We start from the raw sequence: 19,022 nt of genomic DNA on the forward strand, positions 1-19,022 counted from the left end.
AGGAAACTTGAGGCTCAGAGAGAGTTGCCCTTCCTACACTCTTGGCTTGGAGTGAGGGCGCCCAGGCCGTCTCTGAGGCAGGTGGACTGGCAGCTGAGAACGGCTTTTCCCAGGGTCTCAGGGCTTCCCCTGCCTAAATACCCTGAACCAGCTCTTCTGGAAGCATCTCTGGAGCTCAGGACAGACAAGTGATGAGGTACGACCTTGACTGGAAGGTTTTAACCATTACTTCCCAAACGCAAATATCATGAGCCAGTGAGATCCCTAAAGATCGGTTCGATTAGTATCTCCATTTTATAAATGAAAAAGTCTAATCCCAAATCCTTCAGTTTCAAGTCAGAGCCAGAATACATGTTCCTTGGCCTGAAATCCAGCCCATACAGCAGGGTTTCTCAAGGGGCAGCGCTATTGACATTTTGGGCAAGAAAATTCTGTGTTGAGTGGGCTGTCCTGTGTATCGTAGGATGTTTAGCAGCATCCCTGGCCTCCAACCGCTAGATGCCAGTAGTACTTTCCTTCCCTGCAGACCCCCAAACATTGGCAGATGTCCCCTGGGGGCACAGTTGTCTAGGTTGAGAACAACTGCCATAGAACATACTCGTAAAGACCGTGAACTGAGGTCCAACGGTCCTGGACTCTGATCCCAGGTCAGTCTTACTGTGTGGATGAGTTAACCTCGCTGAGCTTCAGCTTTATCTGTAAAATGGAGAGGGATAGACTTGAGAATTGGCCTGCTACTTACTGCACAGTTCTCATGCCCTTTCCATCCAGGGACCTTTGTTGATCTGTCTCTCCTCTGTGACTTGTGTCCGTAGGCACCTGAAAAATAACGCTTTAGGAAAGAGAAAAGCAATCACAGGGTTGTAGTGAGGACTGGTGCAATAATGGCTGTAAAGAACTTAGCACCTATCGGGAACATAGGAGGAGCTCAAAAATATTTAACGTATTGGGCTTTTTTTCTGGGTCTTATCATGTTAGTTGGTTTATTTTTCTTTATTTTTCTTTATTTATTTATTTTTTGCGGTACGCGGGCCTCTCACTGTTGTGGCCTCTCCCGTTGAGGAGAACAGGCTCCGGACACGCAGGCTCAGCGGCCATGGCTCACGGGCCCAGCTGCTCTGTGGCATGTGGGATCTTCCCGGACCAGGGCACGAACCCGCGTCCCCTGCATCGGCAGGCGGACTCTCAACCACTGCGCCACCAGGGAAGCCCTTTTTTGTTTATTTTTATATTGCGGTATAGTTAACATATAACATTATATTAGCTTCAGATGTACAACATAATGATTTGATGTTTGTGTATATTGCAAAGTAATCACCACAATAAGCCTAGTTCACATCTGTCACCATACACAGTGACAGAAGTTTTTTTCTTGTGATGAGAACATTTAAGATTTGCTGTCTTAGCAACTTTCAAATATGCGATACAGTTTTATTTTGACTTCTTTCACTGATTTTGCCCACCCACCAATGATGTATTATTTCTACCAACTAATATTTCTAGAAATAATCAGGCTGGTGGATAGAGAAATAAGCTTGGGGATAATAATAATAAGCTAAGGGATCCTGCTCTAACTCCACAAGAGCCAAGAAGACGGGAGCTAATGGTGAAGATAGGAGGACATGGACGGAAAAGTGTCCCTAAATTTTTACTGTTTCAGGCAGTCCTGTCCGGTTTCATGCCTTTTGTTCAGCTGCAGTGTGATGGGTGCCCCAGCCAGGAAAGGGTTGGTTACTGTTTGGGTTTGGAGGGTTTTTTTCTTGACAAAACTGCAACCCTCCTTCCCTGGTGGGTGTTGCTTTGGGAAGCTGAATTGAGGCCTTCACTGGAAATTTTGTCCAAGGGTGCCATCTAGGGGAACCTCTGTGAAGCTTCTAGTTCCTTTCACTTGCATTTTTGTAGGGCCAGCCAGATTTTGCTTTTCCTTGTGTGTTGGCTGCCTTCTCTACCACACTATATATTACCCAACGGTGGGAATCTTAGCGTCTCTCAGTAGCACAAGGACTTGGCTCTTGCTGACCATTGGATGGGTCAATAAAATAAGTCCCTGGATAAGCAACTGTTTCAAGCCTCAGAAAAGATCTGCCAGAAACACTGGGCTCTGAATTACAAATGTGTGAAAATTTCCAGCAACAGATTGAGACTCTAAGCTGTTAACACCACAAAGATGGGGATAACCTAGAGGCTAGCTGACCTCTTCTCCCCATATTGCCAGATTTAGCAAATAAAAATACAGGACAACAGTTCAATTTGAATTTCAGGTGAGCAACAGATAACTTTTTAGTCTAAGTACGTCTGGGCATCCTGTGTTTTATCTGGCAACCCTATGTACTTGAAGTTGATTAAGGGATTTGAGGCCTGCATCCTCACTTGGAAATTGCTGAACAGAAGATTAAGTCAGCAAGCAATTCTGGTGCCAGTGAGGTGGCCTGGGGCAGAGGGGAGATGATGGAATTTTCATTCTCTTTGGCAGATCTTGTTTTTATTTTCTATCTTTCTTCAGACTACATGTAGGCTTTTGGTGAAAGCCATGGAGCAGATTCCATAATCAGGTGAAGTTCTAACTTTGCCACTGACCTAGCTGAGTGACTATGGGCAAATTACTTAACCTCCCTGTTTCTCAGTTTCCTCAGTCATAAAACTTGGGATAGTTGTATTCATCTTCTCCATTGTTGAGAAGATTTGGAAAGATGATGCTCATTAAGTGCTTACCACAGTGCCGACAGCTAATATATGTCAATAAATGAAAGCTGTAATGATTGCTTTGATGTTTTTGGACACAGGTGGACTTAAAGCACACAAAATTTTAAAGGGAGGTGTGTCTCCTACTCATCCACAAGGCCACGGGGCTCATGGGCACCCTACCAGGCCCCTTCTAAAGTTCTTTACTTTGTTGGGTTACAGTTGCTGGGTTTTTTGTGGGACATGGGGTTTCATATCCTATTATAGGAGGCCTGGTAATAACCCCATTTCCATCTAAAGTCTCAAACCCTGTCACTGGCTCATTTATTCCAAACACTATTTGAAACTGTATGTATACCTTATGGTAGAGAGTGCAAATGTAAGGAATGAGGAGCCTCAAGGTGATTTTGAAGGTATGGAAAGCCAAACTTTGAGGGAAAAGTAAGAAAAAGGAGAAATGGAAGTACTTGGTACTATGTAATGCTCATCGTAAGATCTCAGAAATGTTTGCTTTATGGGCAGGTACTTTATGGAAAGAATACTGGACTCTGGAGTCGTAAGGACAGGGTTCACATTGTATCAGCACTACTTACAAGTCCTGGCAGTTTAGGAAAATTATGTTTCTCAGTTGTGGTTTCGTCAATCATAAAATGGCAACATCGTGGAGTTTGGGGAAAAATTGAATGACAAAACATACATATATATATATAGAAACCTGTCTCCCAAAAAGAGCTCAATAAGTCTAACTTGATTTTGAGAGAATTTTGAAAGTGACCACTTAACGTGTGCTTTGAATGTCTGGGCAGCAGCTAATTGTATCTTGTGTGTGTGAGCATACGGGTGCATGTGTTCCTGTGTTTATCATGAGAATGATGTTAGCCACACTTATAGAGTGCCTACTGTGTTGAGTGACCAAGCTGTCTCAGTTTGCCCAGGACTGAGGGAGTTCTCAGGGTGCAGGACTTGCAGTATTAAAACCCAGAAAGTCCCAGGAAACTGGGACAAGTTGGTCATCCTTCTACTATGTGCAGGTTGCTTTACAGGTATTATCTCATTAACTCTCAAGCCCACCTATGAGGTAGGTTGTCACATTGTTGGCATTTTACATTGTAAAGGACACTTGGAGAGATTAAGCAATTTGCTCAAGCCACATAGCTAATTAAATGGGAAGGGCAGGATCTGAACCCAGACCTGTCTGACTCTAGGGCCCAAGAATTTAACCACCACTCTGTGTGCATTTAGGCCCCTCCAAAGGCACAACCTCTTGTTGCCATTCACCTCCTGGATCATTGCTAAACACCTTCCCACCTTCCCTCCTCTCACCGAAACTTCCTGCTGGACAGCTGGCCTACAGCAAAGGGAGAGACCTGGACACAAAGCTGAGTCAAGACCAGTCTTGTATCTGGGCACAACAGAGGCCCCTCCTTCCCTAGCAACGGACACTGAAGCCTTGTGACTGGCCCCAGGACATGGGCACAAGCTCCTCCAGTGTTAGAAATAACCCGAGAGGAGGAGAGAGAAGAGTTCAGGCTGCCAGGGGGAATGTTTGGTGGGGTGCTTCCTCCCTCTTCTCTGTGTTAGTATGTAACTCTGCTTCAGTTTTTCCTCTACAGTGAACTCCGTGTATTCCTGGAAAAGTTCCAAGGGAGGTGATGCTCAGTGGAAGGGAAGAACAGCCATCACAGGGAAGCCACAGCACAGAGCCCAGCAGAGCCCCAAGGCTGCTCCTTCATTCTCTAGCTTCCCTTTCTCTCCTCTTCTACCTGGAAACTCCTCAGGGGGTTGAAAATCAATGACCTTGGAGAGGCAACCCTGTGAACAGAGCTTTCAGAACATCTGGAAAGTTCCATAATCTGTGTCATCCCCATTATGCTATAAGGAATTTCAGAGGCACTGATAGGAGAGGAAGAAACTGAGAGCTCTTTGTTCCTTTTTTAATATTTTTATAGGTCCAGTTAGAATGGACAACATGAGTGACATGGATTGCTCATCTCAGAAGGTAGGTATGAATTTTAAGGTGTATTTCTTTTTTCATACCTGTAGTATTTTCAACATGTAGGGAAATTGGAAGTGGGTGGGAAGGGGATGTTTCAGTCATAAACCAATTGCCATGTTAGATCTCCTTAACCAGGCATATATGTTAATCACATAATGTCCTTGAATTATGCTTTGTTCTGAATTAGGCTTTTGGACATCTTCAAGTTTTGCTGAGAAAATTTCAGAAATAGACACCTTTCTTTCCCTTCCTTTTCAAGGCCATTAGACCATATGTTCCATCCAGCAGTTCCCAGCACTGGAGGTACATAAATAAGAATATACTGGGGAGTATCTTGAAAATATAGAGACTTGGCCTCACTTCCAAAGATTCTGATCTCAAAGGTCTGGAGTGGAGCCCTGTAGTCTGTATTTTTAGCTAAGACTCTAGTGACTCTGCTGTTGCAGGTCCTTAAGTGAGCATTTGGAAACTGCTTCCGTGAAGGACTTGCAAACATCACATGTAGTCAGAAATAAGCACCTGAAAGTAACAGTTCTACCCAATCTAGGTGCCAGAATCTTGGTGGAGAAGCCAAGATCCACTAAGTTACCATACATTGAAGTGTATGGAGCATTTTACACTCCAGAGGAGCATTTTAAATCAAAACTTTGTAAAATTAAAGTGGATTTGTTGATAATTACTGAGCTCACCCCCTGAAATGGAAATGCTCTGCAATTTACCAGAGAGAACACTTACGCATTAATATTTTTAACAAACCGTTTTGGGTAGCCAGGTAGTTCTTACAAAAATCTCCATCTCTTTCACCTTGAAGGTGCCACAAAGGATTCTTAACCAGGTGTGTTCAAGAAAACTCTTTGTTTTATGAATTGATTTCTAGATCTGCTAATCTTGTATGTGTCCCATGTGTCCCTGTCCCATGAACTGAGCTGTTTTCTGCTATCATGGTTTAATGGCTCTGTGTGTATAAGTCTTAGTCTGTGCCCATGAACTAGCTTAAAGTTTAATTTGTTCTTCAGCAGTTCTGCTTCTCTCCATTGTGCTCTGCAAAATGCTCAATGTTAGTTTGCTTTCTTTTTTTAATATAAATTTTATTTATTTATTTATTTATTTATTTTTGGCTGCATTGTGTCTCTGTTGCTGTGTGCGGGCTTTGTCTAATTGCAGTGAGTGGGGACTACTCTTTGTTTAGGTGCGTGTGGTTCTCATTGTGGTGGCTTCTCTTGTTGTGGAGCATGGGCTCTAGGCACGTGGCCTTCAGTAGTTGTGGCTTGCAGGCTCTAGAGCTCAGTAGTTGCAGCACATGGGCTGAGTTGCTCCGCAGCATGTAGGATCTTCCCGGACCAGGGCTCGAACCCATGTCCCCTGCGTTGGCAGGCGGATTCTTAACCACTGTGCCACCAGGAAAGTGCCTAGTTTGTTTCTTGCAAAATGTTGTTTTCTTTCTTTATTATCCCAAGAATGGCTTTTCTCTTTATATGATGACTCAGCTGCCTCTGTGTCTATCTCTTGGATGACCATCTCTCAGTATGGAGGGACTTACATATGATTCAGTCTGGCTCAAACCCAAAAAGGAATCTATGGGCTCAAGTAATTGAGAAGTCCAACTTGGATCCTAGGGTCCAGTTGATGTCATTGGGAGTCTGTCTTTGTCCTTCTGGTGCTTTGTTTTCTTTTATGTTGGCTTTAATCTAAGGAAGACTTTTTTCACATAAGGCAAAGATGGCTGTTGAGAGTACCTCTTTCTCAATAGCACTATCAAAAGTGTCAGGAATGATTGTGATTAGCCCAGCTTGGATTACACACCTATCCCTGAACCAATCACAGTGTCTAGGAGGAGAGAGTATTCTGACTGACCAGACCTGTATCACACGCTCTACCCTGGACACAGGCTGGAAACTATACAGCATGGACAGAAATTGGAGTAGAACCAGTTATGTCCACTAGGGCTCTATTCTGCCTGTTTTGCTGGGAAGAGTAACTTCCCAGTATATGTCAGGGCTGAAATCAGGTTTACGCCAACCATGAGCAGAAGCATGAATGCCAAGCCACCTCCTGAATAATGCTAATATTCTCCTCAACTGCAAAAGAGTCTCCTCAACTGTAACTTACTCAAGATGTCTGAAATTTGTGGTGTTTGCTTGTTGTTCTTTTAATGAATATTTTTATTTGAAACAGATTTAAAAGCTAGGCCAGGGGAAAGATTTCCACTGACCACAAAACCTCCTTGCTTGCAAAGACAAAATGCAGACAGCCCTAACTTATCAATCAGTATATGTCAGTATATGCCCCAGTCACATCTGGAATCCTGAAGGAAACCATGAATGACTTCATTTCCCTGAAAATACTGCTGCCAAAATCTACCTTGGATGGTATAGTACCCATTTTGGATGACCAGGTTCCTTTCAAGTTGATGCTGAGTTTTTTCATTTTGTTTCACCTCATCAGTGCAGATCTGATATTAATTTCAGTAGTGAAAGAGAAGGCTCTTGGAGATGACTCATCGATTCTTAGATCCTTGAAATTGAGGTCAAGAGCAGAGAGACAGGCACAGTGCTAAGCTGAAAACAACAGGGTCACCTTGTTTAAGGTGGAGCCTTAGCATCCCCATGTTTAATAAAGTTCTGTTAGTGGGTCTGAATTTTTTGAAAACCACTGAATTAGGCCATTAGATCAGTGAACCTATTATGTTTTTAAAAACTCCCAGGCTTGGGCCTCCCTGGTGGCGCAGTGGTTGAGAGTCCGCCTGCCGATGCAGGGGATACGGGTTCGTGCCCCGGTCTGGGAGGATCCCATATGCCGCGGAGCGGCTGGGCCCGTGAGCCATGGCCGCTGGGCCTGCGCGTCCGGAGCCTGTGCTCCGCAACGGGAGAGGCCACAACAGTGAGAGGCCCGCATACCGCAAAAAAAAAAACTCCCAGGCTCAGTATGCGTTTTGTTTAAGAGTGTGCATGTTTTTGTTTAATTTTAAGATCAGCACATTCCCAGAGTAATTTGCCGTGTAAGTGATACTTGCCATTTCCAGTGTGTTGGGATGCTGAGTGATGTGTATTTAAAAGCACCTCTGGGGACTTCCCTGTTGGTCCAGTGGTTAAGACTTCGCCTTCCAATGTAGGGGGTGCGGGTTCAGTCCCTGGTCGGGGAGCTAAGATCCCACGTGCCTCATGGCCAAAAAACCAAAACATAAAACAGAAGCAATATTGTAACAAGTTCGGGCCTCCCTGGTGGCGCAGTGGTTAAGAGTCCGCCTGCCGATGCAGGGGATACGGGTTCGTGCCCCGGTCTGGGAGGATCCCATATGCCGCGGAGTGGCTGGGCCCGTGAGCCATGGCCGCTGGGCCTGCGCATCCGGAGCCTGTGCTCCGCAACGGGAGAGGCTGCAACAGTGAGAGGCCCGCATATCGCAAAAAGAAAAAAAAAAAAAAAAAATATTGTAACAAGTTCAATAAAGAGTTTAAAAATGGTCCACATCAAAAAAAATCTTTTAAAAAATCTTTAAAGAAATAAAAGCACCTCTGTGTGGCTAGTATGTGTTACCTATCCTCTGTGAGCCTTGGTTTCAGCTAGAACATGGGTATAAAAAAATTTCATAAGTGCCTGGTGCATAATATTTAGAATGATGGCAGATGTTATTGTTAATGTTATTATTTTATGAGGTTGAGTCATCAGTGAGGGATTGGTTGGGGCATGGGATGGCTAATATCTGATTCATAAACCCCCTACCTCTCTACCTTCAATTACCCTGCATGACTTAATTTGCTGACCCAAATAAATCAAATCTGTCCAATAATGTCTCATCTTACACAGTCATTGCCTAAGGTAAAAAATCACAAAGAGCCAAAATTATACTTGCAGATCCATTAAACCATCTTTAAGGTGCTGTATAGCAACACCTCTCAGTAGGTCCAGCCCAGAAGTTTTCCTCCATCACAGCCCCAGATGAAGTAGTTGTCTTGCTTATAGTGGCTGCGTGTAGGACAGAAACACACACAGCATTGCTCAACACTGAAATCACCTTCAGCTCTGAGGTGAAATGGCACCGGGAACTGAGAGTGGCCATGGGAGCCACAGGTTCACCTCTGTCTGAGGCTCACTCTCAAGTATACACTCACTGAATGGCATGGTGGACCTACATGCCACACTCTTTAAATGATACTTTTTCTTTCCACGGGAAGCACAGAGTTACTTATGCCACTGCACAAGCAAATTTCTATTTGGAATTTTGCCAATGTGAAATGCAAGAGTCGATTTTTTGAAGTCAACCCCTTTAATTACAACCCAGGGTAGGGTACCTGGAGGTGCCCTCAGATTTGGGCTCTTCCCAGGGGAAAAAAAAATATCTGAATTTGCTCATTGAAGTGTAGCCAAGGAGGAGATGCTAGAGGAGAGACATTAACAATTAAGAAATAAAACCTACACAGTGGATAGGGGTGAGAAAGGTGCTGTATGGCAGAACTTTGTGCCTAAAACCTTTCCTGAGGACCTTTTTACTCCTTATCAACCTCAGAAGTTTGGAAATCTTTCCTAATTCCTGAAGAGTGGCTTTGTGTCTGTTTCCCACAGATCCACAGAAGTGACTCGATACATCACATGAGCCACTCTCAGATGCGGCCAGAGTTGCCTCCTCTTCCTGCTTCTGCTAATGAGGAACCATCTGAACTCTATCAGGTATGTTCACCTGGCTGCTACTCTTCTGCTGGTACTAGTTTGGGGGCAAACAGTCAGACTTGACAAGTGGCATTAGAGGCCTTGGTCATTTTTGCCACTGGAAGAGGCTACAGCACCATGGGAGAAAGCTGTGCAGTAACACAAAGGTGAGTTCGAATTTGGCCTTCTCACTTACCTGCTGCATTACTTAAACTCTCTGAACTTCTCCATGTTCGGCTGTAAAATGAGAACAGTTATTTCTACCTTATAGCCATGTCCATAGCAATAAAGACAGTAGATGTAAATTATCTGACCACAAATTTACTGAATATTGAAAGCAAGCTGTTATCCTTGTCATCAGAAATCATGCTCACAGTGGTCAGAGAAGTACAGTTGGTGTCCATTCCGAAAGTATTTGCACTCAGTGTGCAGAAGGTAGAGCCACCGTGTAAGGCATGTGGGATGCCATGAGTCTCAGTGTGAGTGGAGCCTGGCCCTAAGGAGCCCAGGCCCCCTGAGTGATGTCCCTCATCATGTGTCACTCTGCATTTCTTCCCTTGTAGACAGTCATGTCGCACAGCTTTTACCCACCCTTGATGCAACGCACATCATGGACCCTGGCTGCACCCTTCAAAGAGCAGCACCACCACTGTGGACCCAGCAACTCCATTGCCAACAACTACTCCTTGATGGCCCGGGACCTGAAGCTGAAGGACCTGCTGAAGGTCTACCAGCCTGTCACCATCCATGTCCCCAGGGAGAAGATTGTTCAGGGGCTGCCATTAGGTATTTCTGGCTGTGTGCCATACCACTCAGAATAGGACTTTGGAGTGAGATTTCTAACGCTGGATTTTAGTCCTGGCTCCACCTTTTGCTGCAGCTAACTTTGGGTAACCTCATGGAGCCTCAGTCTCCTCGTCTCTGAAATGGGAATGATTGTAATGGCTAGCATGACATTTACCATACACCAAGCACTGCTCCATGTGCTTCTTGTTGATTGCTGCATAACAAGTTATCCCCAAACTTAATAGTTTAAAACAACTACCATTTGTTATCTTACAGTTTCTGTCAGGAATCTGGGCATGGCTTAACTGGCTCAGAATCTCTCACAGGTGTGCAATCAAGGTGTCAGCCAGGGCCACAGTCATCGAAAGGCAACTAAGGAAGGATCCTCTTCCAATCTCACATCCTCCACTGCCTGTTGGCCATAAACATCAGTTTCTTACCATATGGGCCTATCCATAGTACAGTTCACAATATGACTTCTGGCTTCCCTTAGAGGGAATGAGGGAGAGAGCAAGAGAGAGAAGAGAGCCAGCAAGATAGAAACCACTGTCTTTTTGGAACTTAAATTTGGAAGTGACATCCTATCACTTTTGCCATTTTCTCTTTGTTAGAAGTGAGTTGGTAGGTCCCGCCCACACTTAAGAGGATTACACAAGGGCATGATTCCAAGAAGTGAGGCTTCTTGGGGACCATCTTGGAAGCTGCTTACCACAGTACTTTATACGTATTAATTTGTTTAGTCCCACTGGGTACACCTATGTCTGCTTAAGGATATCCTTTAGTAGTTTTTGTTAGAGGTGTGCTGGAGACTTTCAATCTGCCTGCTGTCTCCAACTCATTATCATGTTTTTCTTTATCCTCTCTGCTGTGTCTCGGTGAATTCCTCAAATATATCTTCCAGCTCACTAATTTGCTCTTCAACTGTGTTCAGTCTTGAGTTTAACGTGTCTAATGAATGGGCTTTGTTTTAATAACAACATCTTTTTATTTTCAGATTTCCTAATTGGTTCTATTTATGAGGACCACACTTGCCAATTTATTATTCTTTTCTTATGGACATAACCCTTCCAATATCAATCACTTGGAGGATCTTAAACATTTATTTTAGAGAATTATTAGTATTGCTGTATTATTTCCATTTTGTAAATATGTCCCTCAATTGTTGAGTTTATTTGCTATCTTTCTTAGTATTGGTTTTTCTCATGTGTTATGGGATTTCAGTTTGCAGACTTATATTGAGAGTTTTTCCCTTTCTTGCTACATGCATTCCCCATTGGTTGAGGTATAATTCACATACAATAAAATGCACAGATCTTAAGTGTTCAGTTCAATGAGTTTTCCAGTTGTTTACACCATATAGCCACCACCCAAATAAGATATAGGGTATTTCCATCACTAGAGAAAGTTCCCTTGTGCTCCTTTCCCATCAGTTCCTTCCTCTACCCAACACCATCCCACCCCAGGGTAACCACTTTCTGATTTCGGTCACCATAGGTTAGTTTTGGTTGCTCTCACATATAAATGTACTCAAACAGTGTATTCTTTTGACAGACCTTTTAAAATCTTGCCTTTTCCCCTTATGCCTTCATCTGGCATCTTGGACCCCAAATTAGTACCAGATCTTATATTGGTGGCTTAGGACTCCCATCCTAAGGTGGTGTTTGGGGATTGTAGATGTGGTCCCTGAGGCAATGTTAGGCTTGGCCTAGGCATTACCAGCCTCTCTTTGCTATCTGTGGCCACCATGTGAATTGAGGATAACAAGTGCTTTATCTGCATGACAGTGTTGCTGTCTTTTCAGCGTATCTTCATGCTGTGAGCCTACCTGCAGTCCCCACAATCATGGTGTGTTTTGGGTTCTGTTATTCCCCCCAGGTATCAAACACCTAACTACTTCTGCCTGCTTCTGGAGCCAGAAGCCAAGTTTAAGACTTTTAGTTCACAATGTGTTTATTTTTAGTCCACGCAGAAGAGCATCTTTTCGAACAATGCACTGTCTTTTTAATTTTAAAGAATATTTTTTCTATTATTGTTATATTTGGAGTAGGTTGAGGAAATAAAAGTGTGAACTCAAAATACATCTTAACCAAGAGTCTTCAATCCTCTGATTCCCTCAAAATGTCAATTTCATATTAGTATGTCTTTAACATGTCTCTATGACATGTTAGTTTCCTTAGGCTAGAATCTTAAGCAAGTATCCAGTTAAAGTTTAATAGTAGAGTTTTATATTATTTGTTGAATTTATTTATCACAAATGATATTTATTGCAATATCTTCTGTTTATTACAAATGACATCGGTTTTTCTATTTGCAATAATTATATTTATTGCAAATGATACTGTTTTTTCTACTTGTGATAATCATAATATTTCCTTTAAAATAAATATATTAGGTTTAAAGTCTGAATCTATTTAAAGAAAAATATTAAGCAGTAGTACACCTGATGTTTAGAAAATAGAGCATATAGGATTGGGGAGTGAATTGAGCAATTATTAATACTTGTCCAATGTATGGGATAGCAGAAGGTATGCTCATCCCCATTTCACAGTTGGGGAAGCTGAGGCTTGGAGTGATGGTCACTTCTTCAGGGTCACACAGGTAATTAGTGGTACAGGGCCCACATCACCTGTGTCATCCCACCACACCAAGTCCACCCTGCTTAGTGTTCTCCTGCACTACCCTGAGACTGGCATCCCTGTGGACAGAGGACCACCCAAGGCCACTGCTCATCACTGATGTCTTTCTTCTCTACTGTTCTAGCAAATAAAAGCTCATCAAAGCCTAACAAGAAGAAAATGAAGTTCTCCCCCAAAGACAAAGAGGATCTCACTGGGTAAGGTGTCCCTATGGGCACAGGGGATTGCAGGACACTGGGCTGAACCAAAGAAGGCTGTGGTCTCTTGAAAGCCATGCTCTGCTTCTTGACTTTAAAGCATTCCTGGATACCTAGTTACTCATGTTTTTTCCCAACAATCCTCTTAATCCAATTTTTGAGGCTCTAAATAAAAATAAGTTAGCCAACTAAGCAAAACCAATGCTAACAAACCTATGAGGTGTTCCATGGAACCAAGGACTGAGCTTATGTCTACTTTTCAGGACGAGGTTGGCCTGCAACACCTCAGCCTCCTTACCTATGAGGACAGAGGTGGTGACATCTTTGACTCTCCCAGGAAGCAGACCAATGAGTCCAGAAGAACAGATTGATGTGATGTTACAGCAGGAGATGGAAATAGAAAGTCAAGAAACCAAACCAACTGAATCAGACTTGGAGGTACATTCTTATTGCCTCCTTTCTCTCAATTTGCTAAGTATTACTCTTGGCATCTCAGTGATTCTAAACTGGAGAAAAACAGCAGAGTCACCTAGGGAATGTTTTAAAAATACTGAAGTCCAGACCCCATGACAGACTACTGAATGAAGGTGTGCGTGCCTGAATTATCTGCTCTAATAAGTCTTAGAAATCGGTGCCTTTGTGTCCTTGTAGAATGTAGGTTGCAGAATGGTGACCCATAGGCTGGGGTTGCCAGATTTTGCAAAACAAAAATAAAACAAAAAACAAGACACCAGTTAAATTTGAATTTCAGATAAACAATGAATAATTTTTTAGTATAAATATATCCCAGTGCATCCTGTATTTTATCCGGCAACCCTACCATAAGCTGAATTTGGCCTATAGATGTGTTTTGAAAATAAAGGAAATCTCACATAAGCTAGATTTCTAACCTCTCTTGAAAAAATTTAAAAATTTTGAAGCTGAACAGTAGCCACTTCCTTTAGATGAGAAATACATTCTCTGGTTTGTCAGTCTCCACAATTCCTTATTATTTTCTTATGTACAGCCAACTTTCAGTTATTAACATTACCTGCTTGGTTCCAGGTAGACTTCTGAGCTTCCAACCCCTATCTTAAAAGAACAAATAGCTTGCGAATTTATAGTGTATAGTAAAATGATTAATAATAAAAACCCATAGTGACTGAGCATGTGCTATTAGCAAAATTCCATGCTAAACCCTCTAGATGCTTGACCCCATTCAAGACCTGGGGACTATGATTATTCCTATTGTCCAGTTGTGGAAATTGGGGTGGGGACTGAGTAAGTAACTTGCTCAAGGTTATACAGTCAGTAAGAGGCAAAACTAGAACTTAGACCAGGTCTGGCTGATACTGACATCTCTGTGCTCTTAGGAGCTACACAGCATTTCTCAAACTTGCCTGAAAATAAGAATCACCTGGGGTGCTTGTTAACAAATCCCAAATGCCCTAGCAGGGGGCCTATGAATCTTCATTTTAACAGGAGCCTCTCTCCTCACCCCACGCAGTTCTTATAATGAGGGAAGTTTGGAAGTTTGTCCTGTATTAAGGTTGAAGAGATAGAAGCTCAGCCTCTTCTGACCACAGACAATTGGCACTGAAGGTCAAATCTGATTTCAAACCCTTTCCTATACTTTGTGCTTCTTATCCATCTGAAATTATTCATTTCCAGAGCCACTCAGCCATCTAGCAGCTTAGAGGCAAGCCCTAAATAAACCACACTTCCTAACGTCACCAGGTCCCACTGGGCATTTTTGTTCAGTTCCTGTGTTTGTGTGGCTTTTCTAAACTCAAAAGTACCATGGTTGGATTAGAAGAGCTAACCCCCAAGTCTCACTCAGACTTGGGGGTTTTTCCCCATGGACAGCTACAAGCCACAGGATCAAGTGCTTTCTTTGTATAGGAGCATTGTTGTTGAGGAGGGTGAATTATTTGAGTCCACTTGAGGAGCTTGTCATTCCTCTTCTTAAAGCTCACCAGATAATGCCACCTCCATCCCTGGCCTCAGTCCTCCTTCCACTGTTCCTATCTGCATGGCATTTGACAAGTCCTTCCTTATACCACGCTGAGATCTGTCTGGCTTTGTTTGACTCCTCCAGAGTCATGGGGAATACTCGCCAATGATTTATTGCAATGAGTGTGAAGTCACAGGCCCAGGAGCGAGTGAAGGATGGAGATAGGTGCTGTATGAACAGGGTCCCTTGGTGGCTGACGGATGTGGGCAAGTGGGCACAGTTAGCCAATTGATCGTGATCATTTTCTTGTTGGTGGTTTGTTTATGGAAGAGATACTATTACTATTTGACCAATGGAGTCCAAAAAGACATGATTGCCCCTGAGGAGGATGAAGTGATGGTTCGGATTTCAAAGCTGATTTCTAACACACTGCTGACAAGTCCCTTCCTGGAACCCCTGATGACTGTCCTTGTGGAGGAGAAGGAAAATGACTATTACAGTAGCCTCATGAAAAGCATTGGTAAGGCTGGGCATAAATGGGACAGGGGTTCCTATGTGGAGGGCACCTTCTTTCCTCTCACTATCAGTCCTTCACCCTGGTTACTCTGAAAATGCCAAAAACATTGTTTAACTTTTCATTCAAATGCTCCCCACCATCATCACTCATGTCCACACCAGTACTTACCACACTTTAATGTGCATCTACGTAACCTAAAGATCTTGTTAAAGTGCAGATTCTGATTCAGTAGAGTTTGGGAGAGGCCCAAGATTCTGCAGTTCTAACAAGCACCCAGGTGATGCAGGTGCTACTCAGGTGCGACTTACTGTAAGTAGCAACACTAAGAAGTAGGGGCCTACTCATATTTAAAATCTAGTTCAAGACCTGCCTCTTCCCTCAAGTATTTTGATCTCTGCAACCCTCAGTGATGAATCCACCCTCTGCATTCATAGCACTTCTTGTTTCTACTTTCAACTCATCCCACTTTGGAACTTCTCCCATGCCACTGTTTCTCTATGGTTATTTAACACTGGCATTGTCTTTCTTATGGGTCTCAGCTCTCTTATTAGACATTAGCTGATATATCATCAATCCTCCCTCCCCTTCATATTTAGCCCCATGTCTTGTGCACACAGTAGGTCATTGGGAAATGTTTGATGATGGTGAATAATGTGAGAAACACATCAAAGGGGAGAGGTGATCATATTAGTTCCCCACCTTCCCATTTTATCTGGAACACAGCTATACTTACCAAGTTGTCTAGTTATTTTTAATTTCTTAATTAACCTTCTAATGGTGTCAGTGTAATGGCTCCTTGTCTGCTATAGGCTAGAACCAAACTTATAAGGATAAACATGTAAAGCCCTTCAAATTTTAGCCTCAACCTACTTCTCCAGTCTTATCACCTTGAACTCTACCACTTGTATCTGTTATTTCTGCCACAGAATGACTCACAGCACCTTGAGTATATTATACAAAAGTCATGGAACTGCACTTCTTATCCTTCAGACAAAATCCTACTCATTCTTTATGACCCAGCTTAAATGGTACTTCCTCTGTGAGGCTTTTGCCAGTCCTTAGCACGTGAAATATTTGGCCTCTAAATTTCCATTCATAGGTATCTGGTGTCATCCATTGTGTTTATTTTTTATGTAACTATTTTGGTATGAGAAATCAGTTAATGAGTAATGAGGTATCAGCAAATACTAATTCACTGATATGCATGATGCTAGATATCCTAACAGGACTCAACTCCAGATTCAAAGTACTCCAGACTGTAAAGTTATATTCCTCTTTCCCTGAAATATCTCATATACCAACAGAGTGGAACCTACCCAATTTAGTTATACCCAGGGGATTACCACTGACCTTGTAAATGAGGGAGCATTTCCAAGTGTAAATGGACAGAGGCACATTTACCTTTGAAGTGTTGAAGCTAAGAGCACAGAGTGTTCAAGGTCCCTGCTTAATAACAAGTGTTTGCCCTGTTGGTTATAGTTGATTACATCCTCATGGATCCAATGGAAAGGAAAAGACTCTTCATCAAGAGCATCCCCCGAGCATTTCCTCAAAGAGTGATCTGGGCCCCTGTGCCCTGGCACAGTGTCTACAGGAATGCCAAGAAGTGGAACAAGGACCATCTGCACACAGTAAACCCCATGATGCTCAGCCTGAAACAGCTGTGGTTTACAGAGTAAGAAGTGCTTTCTGTCCTTTTCTTCCCCTTCTTTATTGCTTCCACACATAAGAGATCATCTTATGTGGGAGTAGCCTTGCCCTTGAAGTAAAATGACAAACATCCCAGACCCAAAGTGCATATGAACAGCAAGTGACAACTCTCCATGCAGGGCTAAGTGGCCTTCCTTTGTGCCTTCACAGCACCCAGTGCCTGTCTGTAGGCACTGGAGCATACTGGTTAAGAGCACTCACATGGAGCCAGCCTGCTCAGGTCCGCCTCTAACTGTGCTGCTTCATAAGTAACATCCTTATCTCTAAATTTGGGATAATAAGACTTCCTACTTCATAGTGTTGGTAGGAGGGATAAATAATTTAATACATGCAAAGTACTTAGAATAGTGCCTGATATAAGTATCCAGTAGGTGTTAATTAGACCTTCATTATGAAATGTATCACACTGAATTATAATTGCATGTTTACGACTTTGACTCTCTCTAGCCTATGAAATGTATGGGGGCTTGAGTCTTTTTGTTTTTTTCCTTTCCAAATTCTTTTTTTAAATTTACTTTATTGAAGTATAGTTGATCTACAATGTTGTGTTAATTTCTACTGTATGGCAAAGCAATTCGGTCATACACATATATATTCTTTTTCATATTCTTTTCTGTTATGGTTTATTACAGGTTTATCTAACATAGTTCCCTGTGCTATATAGTAGGACCTTGTTCCTCATCCATTCTATATATAATAGTTTGCATCCACTAACCCCAAACTCCCACTCTGTCCCTCTCCCACTCTCCCTCCCCCTTGGCAACCACAAGTCTGTTCTCTATGTCTGTGAGTCTGTTTCTGTTTCATAGATAAGTTCATTTGTGTCATATTTTAGATTCCATATATGTGATATCATCTGATTTTTGTCTTTCTGACTTACTTCACTTAGTATGATAATCTCTAGTTCCATCCATGTTGCTGCAAAAGGCATTATTTCATTCTTTTTATGGCTGAGTAATATTCCAGTGTGTGTGTGTGTGTGTGTGTGTGTGTGTGTGTGTGTACCACATCTTCTTTTTTTTTTTTTTTTTTTTTTTTTTTGCGGTATGCGGGCCTCTCACTGTTGTGGCCTCTCCTGTTGCGGAGCACAGGCTCCGGACGCGCAGGCTCAGCGGCCATGGCTTACGGGCCCAACTGCTCCGCAGCATGTGGGATCTTCCTGGACTGGGGCACGAACCCGTGTCCCCTGCATTGACAGGCGGACTCTCAACCACTGCGCCACCAGGGAAGCCCACCACATCTTCTTTATCTATTCATCTGTCGATGGACATTTAGCTTGTTTCCATATCTTGGCTATTGTAAATAGTGCTGCTGTGAACATAGGGGTGCACATTCCTTTTCAAATTATAGTTTTGTCTGGATACATGCCCAGGAGTGGGATTGCTAGATCATATGGCAACTCTGTGTTTAGTTTTTTGAGGTTATTCCTTTATGTAACTCAGGGCCAGCACAGGGTTGGCAAACAGTAGTCTCATTTATATTCATCAGTGACTAAATTTGCCACAGGTATTGGTAGAAGTCCAGAGGAGGCAGGAGCCACTTTTTTTTCTCTTTCATTTTTCTAAGTTGTTATTCACATACTTTAAAATTCACCCTTTTGAAGTGTACAATACAGTAATTTTGAGTATACTCAGATTTGTGCAACTTTCCTGAAAATATTGGGAATATTTTCATTATCCCTAAAAGAAACCCTGTACCCATTAGCAGTCACCCTCTCTTCTCCCTTCCACTCAGCCCCTGGCAATATTAATCTGCTTTCTGTCTCCATGGATTTGCCTATTTTGGATATTTCATATAAGTGGACTCATACAATATGTGGCCTTTCATGTCTGGCTGCTTTCACTTAGCATCATGTTTTCAAGATTCATCCATATTGAAGCATGTATCAGTACTTCATTCCTTTCTATGGCTGAATAATATT

General features: G+C 42.7%; 1 protein-coding gene across 1 annotated transcript in view; it reads left to right on the forward strand.

The window, feature by feature from the left end:
• The first annotated feature begins 116 nt into the window (after positions 1 to 116).
• DNAH3 (dynein axonemal heavy chain 3) overlaps positions 117 to 19,022 on the forward strand; it is a 184,686-nt gene continuing 165,780 nt past the window's right edge. The window contains 8 exon segments of the mRNA XM_060079218.1: positions 117 to 196; positions 4,632 to 4,681; positions 9,239 to 9,343; positions 9,886 to 10,120; positions 12,869 to 12,941; positions 13,205 to 13,379; positions 15,205 to 15,394; positions 16,871 to 17,066. Of these exon segments, the coding sequence (XP_059935201.1) occupies positions 4,643 to 4,681; positions 9,239 to 9,343; positions 9,886 to 10,120; positions 12,869 to 12,941; positions 13,205 to 13,379; positions 15,205 to 15,394; positions 16,871 to 17,066 (1,013 nt within the window). The 5' untranslated portion in view covers positions 117 to 196; positions 4,632 to 4,642.

The sequence above is a fragment of the Mesoplodon densirostris genome, chromosome 16 (genome assembly GCF_025265405.1).
Source record: "Mesoplodon densirostris isolate mMesDen1 chromosome 16, mMesDen1 primary haplotype, whole genome shotgun sequence".
NCBI lineage: Eukaryota > Metazoa > Chordata > Mammalia > Artiodactyla > Ziphiidae > Mesoplodon > Mesoplodon densirostris.